The following is a 25,307-nucleotide window of genomic DNA, read 5'->3' as shown; positions in this document are numbered from 1 at the left end:
CGTATGGGGTGATTACGCTTAGCTAATTAAATGGTGTTCTTAAAAGACCAAAAGTCAGATGGAAAATCGAGAATCAATCAATAAAACCTATTTAAAACTTCACAATGTTTGACAACAAAACGTACAAAAAATTAGCAGTACGGAAGTGGCAGGTAGAATAGGCTATTTTTAGTTGCTGTCCTCATGATTGCAAGACGAGGTTGAAGGCAGGGAACAAAGGTTAGGACAGGCTATTCGAATGAACTTCCTCTGAAAAACTGATAGAAAATGGGACATGTTTCTAACTGCCAGGTAGATCTTAAGAAGTGTGGAACCCCCAAATTCCAGGGATTAAAGGTTGGGGTTCTTTAGGATCTGCTGTAGAAGGGAGGTGACCAATTTTAAGAGAGGAGGTAGGGGCACTCGGGTTTGAGGTTCAGCGTTCTGCATTTTGTGTGATTGTTTCTACAAAGCCCACTCTTTCACCGGATTCCCTCCCCCAGCATGTTTGGGGGATTCTGAGGAAGGCTTGATTACGTGTTCCAGTGATCTCTGTTGGTAGTCACTCATGACCCAGCCAGCTGCAGCCCCAAGAGATTCTGACAGTGACTCCTTGCCGTCCTTCACCTGCCTTCCCTGGGTGGCTATTGTCCTCTCTGTGCTCCCTAAGACTGGTGGAGACCAAGACCCTTCCCTTAGTTTCCCAAAGCACAGCTAAGTCCAGGCTCTAGATTTTTATCCAGACTTAGAGGGAGCAAAATGAAACTTAATATGGAAAAGAACGCACTCGGATGTGGCACTAATGTTCGTGGAGTCCAGAGGTCATGTCTCTTCCTCCCTGGGTGACTTGGATAGGTGCTCTCTTTCTTTGGATGCCCCCAACCTGACATCTTTCTTTGTCCATGCAGGAGTACTCTGGGGAATATCCTCATAACTTGGACTCAAACACCAACCTCTCCTCTGGGGCTCAGCTGAAGGAAAAATAAAAGATTTAACCTTCAACACAGGTGACATTATCAACCTCACAGGGATGCAGTCCTGCACTAAGTAACGTTTTGCCCTGGTTTGCAATGTTTCTTGACACCGTATTAAAAATTGAAATAAAAACTTCCAGTGTTTACAAACTTAATTTCAGAACAGAATGTTGCTGTTTCCTTTGGGCAGATATGCTCATTGAAATGTTTTCTCGAAACCAAGGTAGACTTCTTCCAAGAATGTTTGCAAAATGCTGACTTTTTAAAATTAATACTCCCCCTGCTTCTGGGCATTTGTCTTTAAAAAGTTTTGGACTAGGAAAGAAAAGGAAAAAAGGCCCATACCACTTCTGCTATTTAATAAAATTATGCAAGTTTTACATGAGGAGGTTATGCTGCAAGGAAATGCATGAGGGTAAGCAAGGTGTTGGGTTAGTATGTGAATGACAAAGCCATGGGGACTCTTCTCACAGTTAGAAAACTATATTTAACATATCTACAAAAGAAACAGCAGAGATGGAATCATGGCTGACCAAGTGTTTACAAGCACCTGCCCATTTTACTGCTGTAAACTACCTAACCAGGCTTCTTAAGGCTTTCCCAAGCTTCTACAGACACTGATCTTTTCACCACAGTCTGGAGTTCAGGGACTTCCACTGCTCTCTCGTTTTCTAGAGCAGAAGATGTAAACCTGGTGTGGCATTAAAGGGCCGTGACAATTGGGTCCTCCTGTCCTCTGTCTCCTATGACTTTTGAAAACATGCATGCCCTCCTTCCTCACCTCAGTATGTCTGACAGGAAGGACCCGTGTCCTCACTACATGCCATGGCCACTTCCCACTCTGGGCTTTTGATTCCACCAAATGACCTTACTCTTCCCCACCCCTGCTTGGTTCAACCATCACAGCTCCGGACAGGCTCTTGAAACTGCTCCAGCAAACCTTTCTCTACTTTTCTGAAGAAAACGTGGGTTCTCTTTGAGGATACTCATGGAAAGAACTAAGAGGGGAGTCGGTATGAAACAGACCATCAAGTGATGGTTTTCTACAGAACAGCAGTACCCATCCTTGTCCTTCCTTGAGTGAAATCTCCGATTAGTACTTTGAGCACAAGAAATGTGTTTACTCAGGTGACATGTTCTCAGAATCTCAAATTCTGGAGGTATTCATGCACTAGTAGAGAAACGGAAAAAAAGCCGAGTGAGACACAAAAGGAGTGAGCTTCGAAGCCGCGACATTTCTTCTAGTAACGCGTTTCCAGTGGCCGAATAATCACAAGCAGGGTGTCAGTGCAGACAATTTCCCATGAAAAAGGTGCAGGAGAGAAGGCCCTCCCTCATGCCATCCACTGACCTCTTTTCCACCCAAAGCCTTCCTTTATGGTCCATAGATAAGCTAGGCCAGTAGAAGAATACAGCCATGCAATTAAGTATGTGAAATAAAGCAAAGGCTACCAATTCAGTGCTTTGTAAAAATAAGAATAGACCCCAACTTGGAGGTAACTGATGTGTTAGGATTTAAGAAAAGCCCACAGACAGGAATCTATAAAACTTTTGCAACAAATGATACCAGTACATCAGATCCCCCAACTATTCAGAGTCTCTCCTGAAGTATTTACATTTTCTGTCACAATATGAACCTAGAAAAAGAAACCATTAGTTTTATTTATGATTTTTTCCAAAACAGATACAATTTTTTAAAAATGTTTGTTTATTTTTGAGAGAGAGAAAGAGACAGAGTGAGAGCAGGGGAGGGGCACAGAGAGAGGGAGACACAGAATCTGAAGCGGGCTCCAGGCTCCACGCTGTCAGCACAGAGCCTGATGTGGGGCTCCATCTCACAAACTGTGAGGTTGTGACCCGAGCCAACGTCGGACACTTAACCGAATGAGCCACTCGGGCGCCCCCAAAACAGATACAATTTTTAATCATCTTTCTTCTCATGTTCGCCGTTTTGATGACCAATGTAAACGTCTAGTAGTGTTTTACAAAACAATTCAAGCATAAGAGAAAACAATAGGCTACCTTTCCTAAGCACTGTGAGAGTTCTCTTCTCCTTGGACGCTAAGAGCATGAGTGCCGTGTAAGCATTGAGTCCTGTGTTCTCCTAGCCTAACAAATCCAACCAGGAAGAACTTTCTGAGGGTAAACAGTAACTTTTTTTAAAAAAGAAGAAAGTCGGGGCACCTGGTTGGCTCAGTGGCTTAACTAGGCATCTGACTTTGGCTCAGGTCATGATCTCACGGTCCATGAGTTTGAGCCCCTTGTTGGGCTCTGTGCTGACCGCTCAGAGTCTGGAGCATGCTTCAGTTTCTGCATCTCTGTCTCTCTCTGCCCCTTCCCTGCTTACTCTCTGTCTCTGTCTCTCTCAAAAATAAATAAACATTAAAATTTTTTTAAATAAATAAATAAAAGAAGAAAGTCACCTTTGTTCTTATTGAGGGGGCTTTCACATTCCGTGTCCCTAAATCCTAAGCGTTACATTCTAGCTCACTGGTCTTGAACAGGAAACCTCACTTCCTTGGGCCTGGGTTTCTGCCTCAGTATGATGACCCACAAAGGCTACCTCTCACAGAACGGTTGAGAGATTAAGTTCGGTAATGTGTGTGTGTGCTGGTATCCAGTGCAGTGCTTGGCATACAGTGGGTGCTCGAATAAACACCGAGAAGATCTAACATCAACTGTGACAATGGCTGTAAGACTCTATTAATTGTACGTTGTTCCACAACGGTAAGGTCTGTCCACTCCTGAGTCATAATACTGAATTTCCTTTATACCTATGGCATTCTGACCTACCCTACATATGGTCATTTGCAAACATATTCTACTTCCTCTACTAAACTGAAAATCTCTGGGGATGAGGAAGAATAAGATTTGGCTAATGTGGCAGTCACTGCCTTGGGCCCAGTCCTTACCCACATAAGACTGGTAAGGACTTTATTCTTTTCCTTAGACCCCTCTCAAGACCATAGTGGCATTAAAACAGTCTTGCTTCTTGGATCCTAAGTCACGGATTCTAGCCTTCTCCTTCTTCTGACTGTATCCTCAATCCTTAAAGTGCAAATGGCTCGGGATGGACCCAATTGGCACATTTGAGCCTTGCTGTCCAAGCCCAAGGCTTTTTATAGAACTCTAATTTTACTATTAAACTGACACGTGTCACTTCTCCCCATCCATCCATTCATTCATCCATTCATTCATTGTCTCACTCGTTCATTCGTTCCACCACTAGTGAGTCTTTACCTATGAACTGTACTACCAGTACAATAGACATGGTAGTAAATAAGACAAAGCCCCAGATCCCATGGAAATTTTAAAAAATTGTGAACCCAGCACAAACAAAAGGATAACGACACGATGTGCCAGGTTATAATCTGTGTGATGGAACAAAATGAAGCAGTGCAAGGGGAAGCAGAGTGATGTCAGGGTGGACTGTTATATGAAGGCAGTGGTCAGAGAAGACCTGTGTGAGAAGGTGACATTTGAGGAGAGACAGGTAGAAAGTAAGGGCAAGGGCGCCTGGGTGGCTCAGTCGGTTAAGCATCCGACTTCAGCTCAAGTCATCATCTTATAGTCTGTGCGTTCAAGCCTCCTGCCGGGCTCTGTGCTGACAGCTCGGAGCCTGGAGCCTGCTTCGGATTCTGTGTCTCCGTCTCTCTACCCCTCCCCTGCTCGCTCTCAGTCTCTCTCTCTCTCTCAAAAATGAACACAACTTTTTCAAAAAAGAAGGTAACAGCAGAGGCTCAGCAGGTATCAGGGGAAGAACAAACCTGGCAGAGGGAAGTCTAGGTGGAAAGGTCCTGAGATGGCAGCATGCTTGGCATGTTTGAAGAACAGCAGGGAGGTCAGCATTATCTGGACACAATGAGCATGGTGGAGGGTAGCAGTCGAGGGCTGTGGGTGGAGACAGATCACATGAAGACTTGGTAAGCATTGGTAAGGAGTTATGTTTTCTATTCAGTGGAGATGGGAAGCATGGAGGGGCTTCAGCAAAGGAGTGACCAGAGCGGAGAAGTACTGAAGGATCACTCCATACGCTACATGATCAAGGAACAGGCAGGGGTAGGGCGATGAGCCACTGCGTGAGCAGAGAATCCTTACAGACCTTGGGATTTGCCAAGTGGGAGGTGTCAGAGGCTTTGAGGATGGTGGTTGAAGTGTCAGTGGTGAGAAGAGGCTAGAGTCTGGGAGGATTATGAGGTAGAGCTCAAAGGATTTGCTGTGGGAGCAGATGTAGAGTGTGAGACAAAGGCGGGAAGGACAACCCCAGTGGCTCCGCCCTGAGGAACTGCAAGAACAGAGTTGCCATTTACTGAGGGGCAGAGGAGTGTAGAAAGAGCAGCCGTTGCACATGTTTAGTTTGAGATGCCTATTACACACCCAAGCGGGCATGCCAGGCAGGCAGCGAGAGGACTGAGTCTAGAAGTCAGGAGAGAAGTCAGCTACAGATGTATATTTGAGAGTTGTCAGTATGGAGATGATATCCAAGCTAGGGACAGGCTGACACTGTCCTGGGAGTGCTCTAGGGAGACAGCAGCTAGAGAAAGGAACAGATCTGAGGACTGGGTGAGGACTTAGCCCCAGGACATTCCATGTGTAGGTGTTGATAAGATGAGGATTCAGGAAAGAAGTGGGAGAAGTGGCTGGTATGGTAGGGCTACCACCGGGAGAGAGCACTGTCCTGAAAACCAAGCAAGAACGTGTTTCTGGGAGAGTTTTACACTTCAAACCCAGTCCACCCGCAAATTCTCTTGGCTCTATCATCAACATATATCCAGAATGTGACCTCTTATCACCACCGCCCCCACCCCACTCTCCAGAGCACTGCAAGCCATCATCTACTCCCTCTTGGCCAACTGTAGAGTCTCTAGCTGGTCTCTCTGCTTCCACCCTGGTTCCCCTCAATAGCCTACTTTCCACCCAGCAGGCAGGGTGATTGTTTTAAAAGGCAAGGCAGAACATACCCATCATCTTTTAAATGCTGTCAATAGGCCCGTAAGGTGAGGACGGAGTGGTGATCGTTTGATCTGACAACGGAGAGTTACCCATTGGTATCCGGGAGCAGAGCAGTTTGGATGGATGGGTGGGAATGAAAGCTCATTCTACTGGAGTCAAGATGTAAAGGATGAGTCAAACAAACATCAGTGGAAGTGCTCAATGTCATCAGTATTCAGAGAAATACAGATTAGATAGCCACAAAGAGATATCACCACACGCCCAAGATTCACTATATAAAACTGAAAACTCCAAGTATTGCCGCGGAACAGTGGAAACGCTCATAAACTGCTTCAGAAGTGTACACAGCCGTGCCGCTTTTAAATAGCACTTTTTATTGTCTAGTTACATTCATTGTCTCAAGTGCCCTGTGACTTAGCTATTTTACTCCTAGGCAAATACCCTAGAACTTGCTGCTTATTTGCATCATGTTACTGGACAAAAATGGTCATAGAAGCACTCTTCATAGTATTCCCAGAGAAAAGAACCCTGTGTTCAAAGATAATACAGTGAATGCTGTGACTGATCCACACAGAGAAATGCAAGTGTAGAACAACGTGGAAAGGAATGAGCTATGGCGGCACCCAAAAAGAGTAAGTGTAAACTCAAATACCATGTGGAGCAAAAGAGGCCGGCCACACTGCATTCCTATGAATTCACAGGAAGTTAAGAGGTAAAACGGGAAGACTTCCAAAAGGTTAAAGCAGGGTCCCCCCCAAATCCCCTCCCCCATAAAGGTAGTCACAACACAGGCAAAACCAGTCAAAATCAATTTTTCGCCAGTATGAAAATTAATCCAAGACAGAACCATGTGAAGCCGGTTTGTTCAAAAACAGAAACAGTAAAGCAGCCGAATCTTGGTTAGAGCAGTGAACTCTGTGAAGTTTTAATTGCCCTAGTCCCATATCCCCCTTCTCCCTCAGGTCCCCACTAGCCTTGAAAAACCACATCCTATCAACAGCAGTAGCTGTGAAAACAGGCGGCCTAGCACCCAATGTAAGGGGCAGAACAGTTTGGAACTTCTTCAAAGGCCCCGTGGCCATAGAACTGTTACTAACTTACACATCTGGCACTTCCCCAGAAAATCCCCATTCACAGGACCTGTCTTGCTATCAACTCTTAGAAGAAAACAGAAGGCAAAAGTTTCATGGCACTGGATTTGGCAAAGATTTCTCCAACTAATGACACCAAAGGCACAGAAAACAACAACAACAAAAGACAAAATGGACTTCAAGAAAATTTTTAGATCTTGTGCATCAAAAAACACTATTAACACAGTAAAAAGGCTACTCACAGAATGGAAGGAAATATTTGCAAGTCAAGTATCTGAGAAGGGATTAACATCCAGAATATACAGAGAAGCTCCTAAAACTCAACAACTATAAAATCAACAACCTGATTCAAAGAATGGGCCAAGGACTCGAAAAGACATGTCTGCAAAGAAGATACACCAATGGCCTACATCGCCAATCATTAGGGAAATGCAAATCAAAAGTCCACTGAGGTACCACCTCATACCCATGAGGATGGCTACTGTCAAAAAAACCAGAAAAGAGCAAGTGCTGGAGAGGATGTGGAGCAAATTGGAACCCACGTGTGCTATTGGTGACAACGTAAAATGATACAGCCACTGCGGAACACAGTGTCGCGGTTCCTCAAAAGATCGGAAATAGAACTGCTGTACGATCCGGCAATTCCACTTCTGGGCATATACCCAAAAGAGCTGAAAGCAGGGTCTGGAAGAGATATTTGTACGTCATGTGCTTAGCAGCACTATTCACAGTGGCTAAAACACGGAAGCAACTTAAGTGTCCACCGATGGACGACGAGCGACGAACGGGTAAGCAAAATGTGGTATACACATATACAATGTAACACCCTTAGAAAGAAAAAATATTTCTACTCACCATTAGAAAGAAAAAATATTCTGACGCATGCTACAACACAGATGGACCTTGGGGACATTACGCTAAGTGAAATAAGCCAGTCCCCCAAAGACAAATACTGTTATGATTCCACTCATAGGAATTACTCAGAGTAGTCACAATCACAGACACAGAAAGTAGAATGGTGGTTGCGAGGGGATGGAGGCAAGGAGACCCTGGGGATGTATAGTTTATTGACTATGGAGTTTCAGTCAAAACACGAAAAGAGTCCCAGAGATCGATAGTGGTGGCGGCAGCACAACATTATGGATGCATTTAAAACCAGTGAAGTGTGTCCTTAAATCCGGTAAAATTCATGTTCTGTGTGTTTTAACGCATTAGGAAAAAAAGAAGAAGAAAAATGAAATAGCCGTCCGCTCGGAGAGAAACACAGCACTGAGGAAGTGAAAAGACAGCCCACGGGATGGGAGAGAATACTTGCAGATCATCTACGTGATAGGGACTAATGCCCAGACAATATTAAGAACTCTCACAAGTCAAGGAGAAAGACACCCAATTTTAAAAGGGCATGGGATGTGAAGAGACATTTCTCCAAAGAAGAAATAAATGACCAATAAGAATACGAAGGGGGCTGTGCAATATTACTAATTATCAGAAAAGTGCAAATCAAAACTACAACGAGATACCAGTTTACATCCACTAGGATGGCTAAAATCAAAAGGACAGGCAGGAATGAATGTCAGAGGATGTGGAGAAACTCGAATCCTCACTTACTGCTGCCAGGAATGTAAAATCGTGTAGCTGCTTTAGAAAACAGTTGGGCCATTCCTCAAAAGGCTAAACACAGACTTAACATAGGACCGAGCACTTCCACTCCCAAGAACCTACCCAAGGCAAATGAAAACATTTGTCCATGCAAAAACTTGTACTCAAATGACCATAGCAGCAGGATTATTCACAATGGCCAAAAAGTGGACACAATCAAAATGGTCATCGACTGATGGGTCAAAAAATAAAATGCGGTATACTCACTTATTCAAAAAGCATGCGTTATTTGGCCAAAATGCAATGAGGTACGGACACATATTACAACATGGCTCATCCTTGACAAGATGCGAGGTGAAACAAGGGAGTCACAGAAAACCACACGGGTAGAAAGTCCATTGCTATGAAATGCCCGGAACAGACAGTCATAGAGCTGGAAAGTACACTAGTGGTGGCCAGGGGCTCAGGGGAGGGGAGAGTGGGGAGGGACTGATAATGAATACGAGAGCTTTCTTTGGAGGGTGAGGAAAATGTTCCAAACTCAACTGTGGTGATGCCTGCATAATTTTCTGAACATACTACAAACCACTGAATTGTACTCTTTAAACTATGTGAGTTGTAGCTCAATAAAGGTGTCACTAGAAGACAAGTAAACTAAAATCACACAATTCTGGGATGCCTATTTAGGAAGCAAATCAATTTTTTAAGAAGTGAGAAAGGAGTTACCAAAAGAGAGAGGATCATGGTTCTCTCTGGAGCAGGAGGGTTTGTGATTGGCAATGAATGGTAAATGGGCGACTTCTGTGGAGCTAAAACTGTTGATTACTTCAGTGGAGTTGTACACACACAGCTATTTCTCTCCCTGAGTGAAATATATGTAACATCAACCATCTTAACTGTTTTTCAGTGTACAGTTTCATGGCATTAAATACATTCACACTGTTGGACAACTGTCCCCACCACCCATTTACAGAACTTTTCATCATCCCAAGCTGCAGCTCTGCACCCATTAAACAAGAACTCCCCCAGTACTCTTTCCCCAGCTCCCGGTCACCTCTATTCTACTTTCTGTCTCTTGAACTTGACTCTTTGAGGAACCTCATATAAATGTAATCATAACATAGTTGTCCTTTTGTATCTGGCTCAGCTGTTCTCTTTTTAGTAACTCCCAGTAAACTACATTCATGTTTCATGCATGTGTAGTGTTTGTGCTGTAATTCAAAGGAAAACATTTCGGAAAAGAAAACTAGTGATGCAAGTTGGAACAGAATGTTTACACACCCTTTCAAAAAAGTTTCCTTGTGAAACAGAGAAGAGAACCTGGATGTGACTAGGCAGTGATATGCTGAGAAGGATGGTTTCATAAAAGTGAGATATTACAGCACATAATGAGATAGGATACAATGGACAAACAGATGTTTAAGGTGTAAAAGAGAGAAGGGACCACTGGAAAAGTGAAGCCCATGAGAAACAGAATGCGAGGTGACTCTAGATACAAACAGAGGGATAGGCCTCAGAGTGGAGCATGGACAATTTATCCACTACAGTAGGAGGAAAATCTAGGTACAGGTGGGCTCGCCTGGCTTCTACATGTGGAAGTTCCCTTTCGATTGCTTCCATTTTCTCAGTGAAATGTGAGGCAAGAAGAAATTAGGGTGACCTGACCGGTGAAATGTAGAAAGAGGTACACATTGAGATCACAAATGTGCCATTAGTCAGCATGGTTGTGAGTTTTCCTGAAGACACTTTCAGCCATTCAGGGCAGGTACCTGTTCAGCAAGTACAAACGAATAACATGCAACAGATGAGACATCAATCACAGCACCCATACCTGGGAGTCATTTATTCACTCAGTAAATAATTCTTGTTCATCTACTCTTGGACAAGCACTCTTCTAGACCTGAGGGTATAAAGGTGAACAAACAGAAGTGGTCACTGGACATGTAGAGGCCACATTCTAACACAGGGGAGACTTTTAGGATACCTAGTTTACAACGGGCATAACCTTAGCATGCCATATGTCAGGGCCATCCTGAGAAGGGTGTGGGCCTGGACTCACCCACTGACATGCCCATGATACTCACACTCGCACATAAGAGGAGGCTGCTCTGTTGGCCTCTCCCATACACACTTTTGGACAGTGTCATAAACAGAACTTGAGGAACCGAGCTTTGAAGATGTTAAAACATAGGCGTATTGACCGTGCCCCATGGGTCCCAGCCCACTTGGGTCTATCCTGCGGCACAGGCCCACCACCCCATTTGCCTTAGCGAACAGACTGGCCTGGGAGATGTGCACGTCACTATAATGCCTCACTGAGGGATAAAGGACACTCTGAGTTATGATGTCCATGTGTTACAGAGCAAGAGGTTTAGAAGAGGGGAAGTGAGCAACAGAGGGTGCCCACCAAAGATGTCTAAGCCCCCTGGTCTGGAACATTTGGAGTTAAGTCAAGCAACGGACAACAGGAGGGGTGGGGGCGGGGCGTTCCGTGTGGCACAGTTGAAGGAGGCATGCAGGTTTTGTTTCCACTCTCAAGGGATGGTCTTGCGTTTTAGGGTTCACAGCCCTTCGTGATTACATCACTCCACGGTGTCAAAAGGACCGTAGCCACGGAGCACCGAAGCTGATGCTGTGGAAGGAAGTCACAGAGAAAGGACACTACCTGAAGGATTACAGAGAGATCAGAGAGACTGGAAAGGACACAGCCAGAGGCTGTGCGTCTCAGAAGCAGGCAGCAGCCAGCGACCCTTCCTACAGCCAGCATAGATCTGGAGCTAATGCCTTGACTCCATAATGCCAGACTCCCATATGAGGGTCGGCGTGTCAGGGAGAGCTGCTGCTAATGGATACAGTCCGCACACCATCAACCGATTCACAATGGCCATGCCAGTGGCAGCCTCTGTGAGACACTCTGCCTCCTCCTTGTCTTCTCTACAGAAATACCAAGTGGTTACACATGAGGCTGGCAGAGCGCTTCCAACTCGGGCTCCCCAAATGAAGGGCTCGAGGTGGGCACTAGTGGTGCCGGGACCTCCGTGTGTCAGGTTGGGGATCATGCTAGTGTTGGCGCTGATTTTGCTGCCAACCTTGTACTGTGACCTGGGATCTGTATATTACTCTTATGAAACAGTCATCCCCAAGAGCCTGACAGTCAAGGGAAGGGAAGACCCAGTGGAAAAGGCATCCTATATGCTCTTAATGCAGGGCCAGAAATGGATGATTCACCTGAAGGCGAAGAGAGACTTTTTTGTGAAGAACTTTCCAGTCTTCAGCTACCACAGTGGCGTCCTGGGGCAAGAAATGCCTTTCATCTCACATGACTGTCACTATGAAGGCTACATAGAAGGAGTCCCGGGTTCTTTTGTTTCTCTCAACACCTGTTCAGGCCTCAGGGGCATCCTGATTAAGGAGGGGAAACCCTATGGCCTTAAGCCCAAGGACGCTTCGAAACGCTCTGAACATGTGTTGTACACGATGGCACACCAAGCTCGAGTCTCCTGTGGGGTCACTTCCAAAGGCAGCCAAGTGGCGCCTGCCAGCCGGCAGCAGGGGAGCAGGAAGCCTCACAGTCCACAGGCACCGTCCTCCTTTTGGTCACACACCAAGTACGTGGAGATGTTCGTCGTGGTCAACAACCAGCGGTTCCAAATGTGGGGCAGTGACGTCAGTGAGACGGTCCAGAGGGTCATGGACATCACCGCTCTGGCCAACAGCTTCACCAGGGGGATAAACACAGAGGTGGTGCTGGCTGGAATGGAGATTTGGACCGAGGGGGACCTCATAGAAGTCCCGGCGGACCTGCAAGTTACACTCGGGAATTTCAACAGCTGGAGACAGGAGAAGCTCTCCCGTCGCGTGAAGCACGATGTTGCCCACATGATCGTTGGACATCACCCTGAAGGAGACGTGGGACAGGCATTTCTCAGTGGTGCCTGTTCAAGTGGCTTTGCGGCAGCCGTTGAGTCCTTCCATCATGAAGACGTCCTCCTGTTTGCAGCGCTCATGGCCCATGAGCTTGGGCACAACTTGGGTATTCGGCACGACCACTCGGCCTGCGCTTGTAGAGATAAACGCTTGTGCCTCATGCGTGAAAATATCACCAAAGAAGGTGGCTTCAGCAACTGCAGCTCTGATTACTTCTACCAGTTCCTCCGGGAACACAAAGGGGACTGCCTATTTAACAAGCCTCGGCCCCAACATCGCCTGCGTAGGAATGCAGAGTGTGGAAATGGTGTGTCGGAGGACAATGAGGAGTGTGACTGCGGACCTGACTGTGGTGATCACCGGTGCTGTGACCAAACATGTAGGCTGAAGGAGCATGCACAGTGTAGTCCTGGACCCCGCTGTAATGAAACATGTGGATTTGCAGAAAAGGGATTCATGTGTCGTCCTGCTCTTGGAGAGTGTGACCTTCCTGAATATTGTGATGGTACGACTGCAATATGCCCCCACGACACATACAAGCAAGATGGTACAACTTGTGAGAGAGTTCACTATTGTGTTCAGGGTGTGTGCAGGACCCCGGATATTCAATGTCTACATGTTTTTGGGTACCCTGCAAGGTCTGCCCCAGAAGACTGTTACATTTCCATGAACACCAAAGGAGACCGATTTGGAAACTGTGGCTTTCCCACATCACCTAGGTCAGAATACGTTAAATGTGAGGATGAAAACATATATTGTGGGAAAATCATATGTACAAATATCAAACATGTACCAGAAATTAAACCTAATCAAACAATGATTCAGGTCCCTCATAAAGATGATTTCTGCTGGAGCATGGATGTCTATGACATTACTGATATCCCTGATAATGGATATGTGCACATTGGCACTCTTTGTGCCCCAGAGAAAATCTGTATGAATCGCTCCTGCACTGATCATGCTGTGCTCAACTACGACTGTGAACCGAAAGAAATGTGTAACGGGAGAGGAGTTTGCAACAATTTAAAGCACTGCCATTGTGAGGCTGGCTATGCACCCCCCAACTGCAAAACTGCAGGAAATGGGGGTAGTGTGGACAGTGGCTCTCCTAGTGCACCACACCCAGGTGAAACTCAAAACACTACCACTGTTCACAAAGATAAAGAAAATTTCTCAGACTGTTTGCTCATATTACTCCTGATACTTTTGGGCACAGTATTGATAATTGTTTGTGTCATCATCCTTTGTAAATGTACAAAAGAAGCTCATCCAGAACCCACAGAAAAGGGGCCAGAAAAGGCTGTGGTAAAGCCCCCAGAGCCTGAAATACCTGCTGCAGAAGAGGCAGCTGAAGAGCCTCCATCAGAAGAGAAAGAGAAAGAGAAAGAGAAAGAGGAAGAGGAAGAGGAAGAGGAGGAAGAGGAAGAGGAGGAAGAGGAAGAGGAGGAATCAGAGCCATAAGAGGGAGGAAGAAGTCAAATATATCAAGCATCTCAAGCACTGAGTGGGAATGAAAGGCTCAGGGATGTATAGGTGAAGTGGGAATTGATAGCTCCAGTGGCTCTAGAATTATTCAGTCCATAAAAATATACTAATGTAGGAGCAGGGATTCATCTGCTTTTATTATTCATTTTAGTAACTGAGGTTTTATTTATTTAATATAGTAAATGTTTTATTACTTCTTACTTTTCCACGTTTCATTTGAACTCTTCATATGCATCTATAGACATCGTTGTCTGCCTTGGGCCATTTTTTTCCATTCACCAGGAACTTTTTTAGGACACGTCATCTTTCATGTAAGCTGTTTGACATACATTACCACATGTACCTGCATTTATTATTTTCACTTGTTTTTTCATTGCAATACCACTACATATTATGAGGACAGTTTTTAATGTGAGCAATTTGCCCTATAAATGTGCATTCAGAAAACGAGGAGTGTTTAAATCCAAAAATAAATAAAACTTTATTCAGATTATACATCTCTTCAGATTCCACTTGGCATAGTTATTGAGTCTACTTTGTTCTGGGACTCTGTGGGATGTACTATACCTGGTAAACCAGAAGACCCTGATTGTCAAGGGGCAAGTGTTGAAGTCATGAACCTTATCAAATCTGGCAGATGTTTAATATGACATATGTATATACAATTTATTACTTCCTGGTATTTCCAAGACCTTCCTATAGCCATCCTCACTCTTTATCCAAAAGGTTTCATTTCTTTTTCTTTTAGAGAAGCTTTCATAGCATTTCCTCTGTACTAATCTTCATGGGATGAATTTCAGATCTCCAAATATCTCATGTCTGATGAACATCATGTAGACTTAGCAAACTCTATTTATACTAATTTTATAATAGCATAGAGGCCCCTACCACAGTGCTAAGTATATGTACAAAACTAAAATTTTGTCTATTTTTAAAACTTATTGAAACTAATAACTTGTTGACTGACATCTGAAGCAATCTCTCCAATTACAGTTAATGGAACTTAGAGGTGGTAGATATTTCTTGGTGAAGACAGCACAAAGCAAGTGTAATATTAATGTTATTCATTCTGTGCTAGGAACTGTATTAAATACTTTGCATTCATTGTCTCAACTTAATCCTCCCAACTTCCCTATGAAACCTCCATCTTGTTCATGAGGAAGCAAAGAAAATTTGCTCTAGATCTGGTTAAGTAGTAGAACCTGTATCTTTCCTCAGGTATGACTCAGTCTCCATTTTCCATTTCTCCATGAGCTTTTTCCTGTGGTAAAAAGTGATGGGGAAGACACTCAATAGGTATATGCCTCTAACTGACCTCTATTATGAATTCCAAAATTGTGTAATCATTATTGATGAAAATGCCTTTTCTCCTATTACATCCTGACATCATGGAATGGTCATCTTATTTAGTGTTGATTGTAGATGCTTAATAAATGTTTATCCAGCGAATAATTAAATGGTGCTAACCATAAAATATAGGGCCAGATTCATTCCCTGGGCAGAATGTCTCTTGCTACTCCTTAACACAAGTGAAATCTAGACACAATATCGATTGCTAAACATTTATAAATTGTCAAATAATCAAAAGTTTATAAAATCTCAAATTCCAGCAAATGAAGTTTGAACCAGATTATGATAGTCTATGGTAGGGCAGGTGGCCAGTTTTAATGTGGGCAGGAGAAAGCAGATGTAACTTGGGCTATGAAATCTCCGTGTTCCAAGGGTCCGAGTTACTTGTAAAGCTCAGGTGACAACAATTCCGCATTGTGTGTACTCTAGAAAGCACACCTTTTCACCTGACTCCCCTCCCCATCTGAGGGATTCTGACGAATACTTGTAGCACTATCCAATAATCTGTGTCAGTAGTCAACAGACAGCTGCTTTCCTAAAACTTCTGATGGTGACCTGCTTCTATATTTTGCCCATCTTTCCTGGGCAACTATTGTCCTTTCTGTGCTGCCTTAGGCGAGTGGAGACCCAGGCCCTTCCCTTAGTTCCTCAAAGCACAGCCCCACCCAGGCTCTACATTTTTATCTACATTTGTGGTTGAGGGGAACAAAGAGAAATTATAATATGGAAAAGAAAAACATTTGGATGCTGCAGATATGTATTAATGTTTCTAAGAGTCCAGGGGTCATGCCCAACTGGTGACCTGGATAGGCCATCTCTCTCCTTTTTGACCTGACCTAACATCCTTTATGGTTCCTGTAGGAGTGCTTGTGATAATATCCTCATTACTTGGAATCAGATTCCACCACATTCTCTGGGGCCCAGTGAGAAGGGGAAAAATTTTTTTTTTAATGACAACTGAAAACCTAGATCACGTCATCATAACCTCACATGAACACACAACAGAGAGACAAAGCATGAAATTAGTTTGACAAAAATTTAGCTTTTTTATATGTTCAAACTTCATTTCTTAAGCTTATTTTTTATTTTTATTGATATATAATTGACATAACATTAGTTTCAGGTGTACAACACAGTAATTTGTATTTGGATATATTTCGAAATGATTATCACAATAAGCTAACATACATCACCACACATAATTTTTTTTTCTTATGAGAACCTGTAAGTTCTACTTTCTTAGCAACTTTCAAATATATAACACAGTATTAATTAGTCATCATACTGTATATTATATCCCCAGGACTTATTTATTCTATGATTGAAAAGTCTGTATCTCTTGACTGCCTTCACCCATTTCACCAATCCCTTCATCCCCTGCCTCTGGAAACTTTTCATTTGTTCTTTGTATCTATGAGGTATTTCTGGTTTTTGTTTGTTTTTAGATTCCACATGTATTTGAGAATATATGATATTGGTCTTTCTCTATGGACTTGTTTCAAATTCTGTCAAGGTCCATCCATGTTGTTACACATGGCAAATTTCCTTTTTTTCTTGTTGAATGATATATATATATATATATATATATATATATATATATACCTATACATAAAATACTCCTTTATATATAGTAAACATACATATATATTTTCACATTTTCTTTATCCATTCATCCATTGATAACACTTAGGTAGCTTCCATGTCTTGGCTATTGTCAATAATGCTGCAGTGAACATGAAGGTACAGGTATCTTTTCAAGTTAGTGTTTTGTTTCCTTTGGATAGCCAATAGTGGAATTACTAAATCATATAGTAGTTCTATTTTTAACTTTTTTGAGGAAACGCCATAGTGTTTTCCATAGTGGATGCACCAATTTACATTCCCACCAATAGCGCACAAGGGGTCCCTTTTGTCCACATCCTCACCAACACTTGTTAGTTCATGTATTTTTGATAATAACCATTCTAACAGGTGTAGGGTGATATCTCAGTGTAGCTTTGATTTGCATTTCCCTGATGATGAGTGATACTGAGCTCCTTTTCATGAACCTGTTGGCCATCTGTATGGCCTTTAAAAAAATTTTAACGTTTATTCATTTTTGAAAGAGGGAGAAAGACAGAACATGAGCAGGAGAGTGGCAGAGAAAAGGAGACAGACACAGAATCCAAAGCAGGCCCCAGGCTCCAAGCTGTCAGCACAGAGCTGGAAGCAGGGCTCTAAATCAAGAGCCAGGAGACCATGACCTGAGCTAAAGCCGGACGCTTAACCGACTGACCCACCCAGGTGCTCCTATGTATATATATATATAAACATATATATATAAACATATATATATATATATATATAAATATATATATAAATACATATACAAATATACATACATATATAGAGAGAGCATGTGTGCACGTGCACCTGCATGCACACGAGCAGGGGAGGGGCAGAGAGAATGGGAGAGAGAATTCAAAGCAGGCACCACACAGTCAGCACAGAGCCCCAATTCCACAAACATGGAGATCATGACCTGAGCAAAATCAAGAGTCAGACGCTTAACCAACTAAGTCACAGATGTCCCCTGGTAGGTCTTCTTTGGAAAAATGTCTATTCAGATCCTCTTCCCATTTTTTGATTGGGTTGTTTTACTGCTTTTTAGTCGTATGAGTTCTTTACATGTTTTGGATATGAACTCCTTATTAAATACATGATTTGCAAGTATTTTCTCCCATTCAGTAGTTGATGATTTCATTCTGTTGATGATTTCCTTTGCTATGGAAACTTTTAGTTTGATGTAGTTTCAGTTGTTTATTTTTGCTTTTGTTGCCTTTACTTTTGGTGTCAGATCCAAAAAAGCACTACCAAGACCAATGTCAAGAAGCTTATTGCCTATGTTTTCTTCTAGGAGTTGTATGGTTTCAGGTCTTATTGTTCAAATATTTAATCAATTTTAAGTTAATTTTTGTGTATGGGTATGATAGTGGTCCAGCTTCATTCTTTTGCATGTGGCTATACAGTTGTCCCAACATCATTTAAGAGACTGTCCTTTCCCCATTGCCTATTTGTGGCTTTACCGTCCTAAATTAATTGACTATATGTGTGAGTTTATTTCTGGGCTTTCTATTCTGTTCCATTGACCTGTGTGTCTGTTTTTATGCCAACGCCATACTGTTTTGATTACTAAGCTTTGGTAATATAGTTTGAAATCAGAAAGTGTGATGCTTCCAACTTTGTTCTTCTTTCTTAAGATTGTTTTGATTACTTTTGTGGTTCCACACAAATTTTAGGGTATTTATTCTATTTCTACATAAAAATACTGTGAAATTTTTGTAGGAACTGAACTGAATCTGTAGATTTCTTTGGATAGTATGGGCATTTTAACAATATTAATTCTTGGGGCGCCTGGGTGGCTCAGTCAGTTAAGCGTCCAACTTCTGCTCAGGTCATGATCTCGTGGCTCATGGGTTTGAGCCCTGCGTCAGGCTCTGTGCTGACAGCTCGGAGCCTGGAGCCTGCTTCAGATTCTGTGTCTCCCTCTCTCTCTGCCTGTTCTGCTTCTCTCAAAAATAAACATTAAAAAAATAAACAATATGAATTCTTCCAACCCATAAGCATGAAGTATCTTTCCACTTCTTTGTGTCTTCCTCAATGTCTTCCATCAGCGTCTTACAGTTTTCAACTACAGGTCTTTCACCTCCTTGGTTAAATTTATTCCTAGGTATTTTATTCTTTTTGAGGCAATTGTAAATGGGGCTCTTAATTTTTCTGATAGTTCATTATTAGTGTATAGAAACACAACTGATTTTGTATATTGATTTTGCATCCTGCAACTTGACTGAATTCACTTACTAGTTCTAAATTTTCTGTTGGAGTCTTTATTACTTATTATTAATAATGTTTAAACTTTACAGCCAACATGGGGCTTGAACTCACAACCCTGAGATCAAGAGTCTCATGCTCTACTGACTGAGCCAGGCACCCTAGTGGAGTGTTTATATGTCATCTGCAAGTAGTGAGGCTTTACTTCTTCCTCTCTGGATGCCTTTTACTTTTCTTGCCCAATTTCTCTGACTAGGATTTCCAATACTATGTTGAATAAAAGTGGTTAGAGTCGGTATCCTTGTCTTGTTCCTGATCTTAGAGGAAAAGCGTTCAGACTTTTATCACTGTGTATGATGTTATTAGCTGTGGGCTGAAACTACATTCCTGAGTAGAATTTTGTCATTTAGGGTGGGGTATTGATCAAAAGTCTCACTAAAATGTTTTCATAAAGTGAAATTTAAAAAAAGCAATCTTCCTCCACCAATGAAAATGCTTAACAACTTTAAAATAAATAAGTTTTCACCCTGCTTCTAGACATACAGCTATCAAAATTTTTAAACTTAAAAAAAAATTTTAATGTTTACTTATTTTTGAGAGAGAGACAGAGTGTGAGTGGGGGAGGGGAAGAGAGAGAGAGGGAGGCACAGAATCTGAAACAGGCTCCAGGCTCTGAGCTGCCCGCACAGAGCCTGACACGGGGCTCGAACTCAGGAACGGCAAGATCATGACCTAGGCCAAAGTTGGATGCTTAACCGACTGAGCCATCCAGGCACCCCTGAGCTTCTTTATCAATCCCTTCATTATATATGTCTTATGGCTCTAGGTGATTACTTTGTAATGGGAAAATGAATCTTCCATTACCTTTCCCCATAAATATGCACAATCCACCACCTTATGGTCCTGTTATGAAAAAATCATTCTATTCCAGAGAGACTGCCGGGGAGAGAAGAAGCTAAACAGTTTGACCTTGACCTTACCTCTGAAATAGATCCTGTATCTTTGAAACCTATGACATAACTGTAATTATAGACATTTCAAATTATCAGTTTTTGTTTAATCAGAGGGGGATGCAAAATTTGCCTTTGTAGGAGAACCTTTTAGTGAGGTTTTATTTTAAAGGTCAAACTCAAGGCCTGTTCTTCATTAGAGTGGTTGAGACAAGACTGATTATACAGCTTGACTAAACTTATAAATGAGTGGTCTTCAATGCAGGCAAAGTTACATTCTTATAGAATTCATTGTAATGTTGATCATTGAGAAGGAAGGATCTTGTGAGAGAAAAGTTGGAAGTTGGGGACTTGGGCTTTGTATAACAGGGTGCAGGTAAAAGACTGAGGCATGAGAATGTCTGAAGGTACCCCCAACCCCCACCCCGGAGGGGTAGCCTCTGTGAAGTCTTGAAGCATTGATGTCAAGCATCCATTATCCCCTGATTTCTGAACTATAATCCCTGCTATTTTCAGAAAGCTTAGACCAAATACTTTTACAAAATGAAACCATATCCTACATGCTCCTTTTATTTTGGACTCCCTCCCTTTAATAAGATGCTCTCTTAATTTATTTCACTTACCATATTCTCTTTTCACCCCCTTGACTGACTGCAGTTCTCCTCACTTTATTCTTAGAAATCACTGCTAACCTGGTGTACAACTTTCCACATTCTTTTCCATAGTCATATAATTAGATATAAATGTTTTAGGGGTAATCTTTTTAAAATGACCTCATGTTATCTACATTCCTTTGAATCTTGCTTTTATCTGCATAGTGGCAGGCTCACCAAGTCATTCTGTGCATTTCTAAACCACTCTTTGTCATGACTGCACAGTATTCCATGGTATATTGCTAACGATATTCTATAGTTAACACAATCGTTTAAAAAATTTTTTTTACATTTATTTATTTTTGAGACAGAGAGAGACAGAGCGTGAGCAGGGGAGGGGCAGAGAGAGAGGGAGACATAGAATCAGAAGCAGGCTCCAGGCTCCGAACTGTCAGTACAGAGCCCAACACGGGGCTCGAGCCCACGAACTGTGAAATCATGACCTGAGCCAAAGTTGGACACTTAACTGACTGAGCCACCCAGGTACCCCTCAACCATTTTTAATAGACAGACATGAATTTTGTACCCAGGGCTGTTGTTTTTAGCCACTATAAGTAATACTGCCAACAAAATCCATCCAGGATTTTCTTCTGGGTCCTATTCTTTACCTGTGCTGTCTTCCCATTATTCCTTTCTCTTTTCCACCACTCTTATTGGCAGAATTCTTCTCTGAGTAACAACTGACAGGCTAGTTCTGGAAACTTAGACCAAGTGAGAAGCACCTCCCAGTATCCTGCTTCAGGCAAGCCTGTTGCTTGCTTGAGTTAATTCAAACTTTGGCTGCTTGGATCCCACTTGGTTCAGAGAAACAGTAACTCCACAGCTAGAATTCATTGTTAGCAGTGGATGAGGCAGAGGAGATTTATGGGAACCTGCCCCTCTCCTATATGGCCTTGCAGAGGTAGCCTCAGAAGACATCTCTCAATGAAAAAAAAAATCAATGTTTTTTTCCCAGATATGACATTACAGGTTTAGGAATAGTCTGTTGGGGCTTTGGATCTTCTGCCCCAAGCGTACTGCCCCTTGAATTCACTAAAATGAATCTAAACTTCATATACAGAGATAGCACTTCCCATACCACTGTCCAACTCTAGGTCTAATTAGAGAGGTTGGCCAAAGCACTTGGGACTTTGAAGTCACAGAAATGTGGGTTTGAATCTCTACTCATCTTTCTTAGCTTTGAGTTTGGATAACATTTTTACCCTATGAACGTCAGGTTTTTTTCAACCATAAATTGAATACATCATACATACCTTGCAGGGTTACCATGAGGATTGCTAGTATGTAAAACTTTTAGACTACTGTTCAGAACAAAATATGCAATAAATATTTGTTCAGGTTACCATTGTTTTCCTTTGTTACATCTCATATTAGCAAATTAGGCCATTGTAGGGTAAATCCTTCTCATCCCACATCCCCTCAATGTCTATAAGTTATAAACCCCAGAAATTCCTATTCAGGATATACCTCTGAAATGAGGGCCCAGCTTATGCTTTACAAAGATTCACCTAAATTTAACTAGTTTAAAGTGTCTTCTTCTGTGTAATACTTATTTTCTTAAATAAATATTTCATGAAAAAAAAACTTGTCAGGAAGAAGAGGGAACTGGTAGAGTGGGCAGGATAAGAATCTTCAAAGAGGAAAGTGAGGAACTGTGTTAGCATCAGGCAATGTGGTTCTGCCCAGAGCTTGGTGGTAAATAAAATGTGCTATCACCATACAATGGACCATTACTTAGTAATAAAAAGGAAAGTAATAGTGATACATACTATATAGTACAGGAGAACCTTGAAAAACATTGTGCTAAATGAAAAAAGCCAGTCACAGAAGGTCACATATTACATGATTTCATCTATATTTACATCTAGAATAGGCAAATCCATAAAGAAAGGAAGAAGCTGATGGAAGAGAATGAGGAGTGATTGCTACTGAGCACAGGTTTCTTTCTAGAGTGATAAAAATGTTCTAAAATGAGATTATGATGATGGCTGCACAATCTGTAAATAAGCTTTAAATGGGTGAATTTTATAGTATATTAATTATACATCAGTAAAGCTATTTAAAAATTTTTTTTAATGTTTATTTGAGAGCAAGAGAGACAGACAGAGCATGAGAAGGGGAGGGGCAGAGAGAGAGGGAGACAATTTGAAGCAAGCAAGCTCCAAGCTCTGAGCTGTCAGCACAGAGCCCGAAGCGGAGCTCGAACCCATGAACCATGAGATCATGACCTGAGCCGAAGTTGGACGCTTAAATGACTGAGCCACCCACGTGCCCCTAAAGCTATTTTTTAAAGTTTAAAACATTAAATATAGGGCTAAATCCCTGTTCATCACTACTTCTGATATTCCCAGTCCTCCCTATTGGGAACAATTATTATCAGTATGGTCTATTTTTAGGTAGAAAACATATGGTTTTATGTACATAAATGTATGTGTAATAGTATTATGCTTTAAAAATTCATTTTGGGGGTGCCTAGGTAGCTCAGTCAGTTGAGTGTCTGACTCTTGATTTCGGCTTTGGTCTTGATCCCAGGGTTGTGGGATCGAGCCTCTCATTGGGCTCTCCACTGAGCGTGCAGCCTGCTCAAGGTTCTCTCTCTCTCTGTCTCTCTCTCTCCCTCCCTCCCTCCGTCCTCTTCCCTGCTTGCGCTCTATAAGAAACAAACAAACAAACAAACAAACAAACAAATAACTCGTTTTGTTTTGGAGAGGGGTCCACGAGCTCTTCAAAGGAAATGCTTTGGTGGGATCTTGGGCATTTTAATGCTTACTATATTTGATGTGATTCAAATAAAGCAGCATCAAAGTATTTGAAGAAAGACACTATCATTTCTGCAAAGGATTTCACGCCTGGCTAATTCACTGGGCCTCTGTGATGGGTCAAATATTCTTGATTACACAGTAAGAATTTTGCTATACTCTCCTGTAATTTAAAAAAAAAAAACTTTTTGGAAAAAAACATGCATGGGAAAGGGCAAACCCTAGGAAAGTTCTCAGTTAAGGCAAACTGAAGAAGTAATGATATTTTGTATTTGCATTGATTGCACTTTTTACTTTGCAAAGCATTTCTAGAAATGCTGTTGAATAATCAACAAAACTCAGATACTGTTATTTCCACACTACAAAAAAGAAGCTGATGCTCAGATTAAATGACAAAAACAACAATTTGCAACTAACCAAACCGGGACTTGAATTCAAGTTTTCTAGGTTTAAAAAAAAAGACAACTTTTTTTTTTTTTAATTTTTTTTTTCAACGTTTTTTTAAATTTATTTTTGGGACAGAGAGAGACAGAGCATGAACGGGGGAGGGGCAGAGAGAGAGGGAGACACAGAATCGGAAACAGGCTCCAGGCTCCGAGCCATCAGCCCAGAGCCCGACGCGGGGCTCGAACTCACGGACCGCGAGATCGTGACCTGGCTGAAGTCGGACGTTAACCGACTGCGCCACCCAGGCGCCCCAAAGACAACTTTTTGAGCAAGGCTCCATATCACAGTCCATGGAAAAAATTATTTACCATAGGATGTAGAATTCTATTTTTTAATGATTAGGAAACAAATTTACATATGACAAAAGAAGGGAGATTTGCACAAAGTGGCAGCAGCACTTCAGTTTTTCACAGTCTCCTCAAATCACCACATAAAAAATGCCAAAGCACTAGGATGGTAAAACCAAAACCTACAAACAACAGCAACAAAAGGTGGTAAGGCATCGACAAACCCCCAAGTATGGGTAGATGAGGACAAACTATTGACAGCTGTTAAGACCCAAGTGGTATTAGTATCTGTCAGAGAGAAAGCAGAGAAGAGTAATGAGATGTCTACTGGGCCCCACAAAAGGAAATACCCTAACTACCAAACAGATATTCTGGGAAGCAGAGTGAGCCAATTTGCAGAAAAAGCACCTGAAACTGGAAAGGGTTTCTGACACCTCCATTTTGGGGAGAATGCAAGAGGTCAACTGTAAGGTGGGGACATACCAGAGAAGTCTAAGGACTACGAGTTTTTAAAATTAAACTTCCAGGACAAAGTCTCACACTGGGGAGAATCTACTGGAAGTAATTCAAACGGACTAGGACAAAAAGGCAAAGAAAATAGATTTTAAGTGGAAATACCTTCCCTATTTCAATGATTAAAATGCTATTTGCAATTAAAAATAGACCTACCCTATGACCCAGCAATAGCACTGCTAGGAATTTACCCAAGGGATACAGGAATGCTGATGCATAAGGGCACTTGTACCCCAATGTTTATAGCAGCACTTTCAACAGTAGCCAGATTATGGAAAGAGCCTAAGTGTCCATCAACTGACGAATGGATAAAGAAATTGTGGTTTATATACACAATGGAATACTACGTGGCAATGAGAAAGAATGAAATACGGCCTTTTGTAGCAACGTGGATGGAACTGGAGAGTGTTACGCTAAGTGAAATAAGTCATACAGAGAACGACAGATACCATATGTTTTCACTCCTTTGTGGATCCTGAGAAACTTAACAGAAGACCATGGGGGAGCAGAGGGAAAAAAAAAAAAAAAAA

General features: G+C 42.2%; 2 protein-coding genes across 2 annotated transcripts in view; one reads left to right on the top strand and one right to left on the bottom strand.

Annotated features, from left to right (window-relative positions):
* The window catches only part of TMEM116 (transmembrane protein 116), a 163,418-nt gene that overhangs the window by 44,092 nt on the left and 94,019 nt on the right, over window positions 1-25,307 (bottom strand). The gene's annotated exons all lie outside the window — the stretch shown is intronic.
* On the top strand, window positions 11,008-14,503 carry LOC125914552 (disintegrin and metalloproteinase domain-containing protein 1a-like). The gene has a single exon (XM_049619928.1). The coding sequence runs from the start codon at window positions 11,393-11,395 to the stop codon at window positions 13,982-13,984; it is 2,592 nt and encodes an 863-aa protein (XP_049475885.1). The 5' UTR covers window positions 11,008-11,392; the 3' UTR covers window positions 13,985-14,503.

The sequence above is a fragment of the Panthera uncia genome, assembly GCF_023721935.1.
Source record: "Panthera uncia isolate 11264 chromosome D3 unlocalized genomic scaffold, Puncia_PCG_1.0 HiC_scaffold_8, whole genome shotgun sequence".
Classification (NCBI taxonomy): domain Eukaryota; kingdom Metazoa; phylum Chordata; class Mammalia; order Carnivora; family Felidae; genus Panthera; species Panthera uncia.
This window is presented reverse-complemented; position numbering and strand designations above follow the sequence as displayed.

Bases quoted from the DNA above. Each gene is read 5' to 3' on its own strand.
- LOC125914552 (XM_049619928.1), top strand. From the start codon at position 11,393: ATGCCAGACTCCCATATGAGGGTCGGCGTGTCAGGGAGAGCTGCTGCT.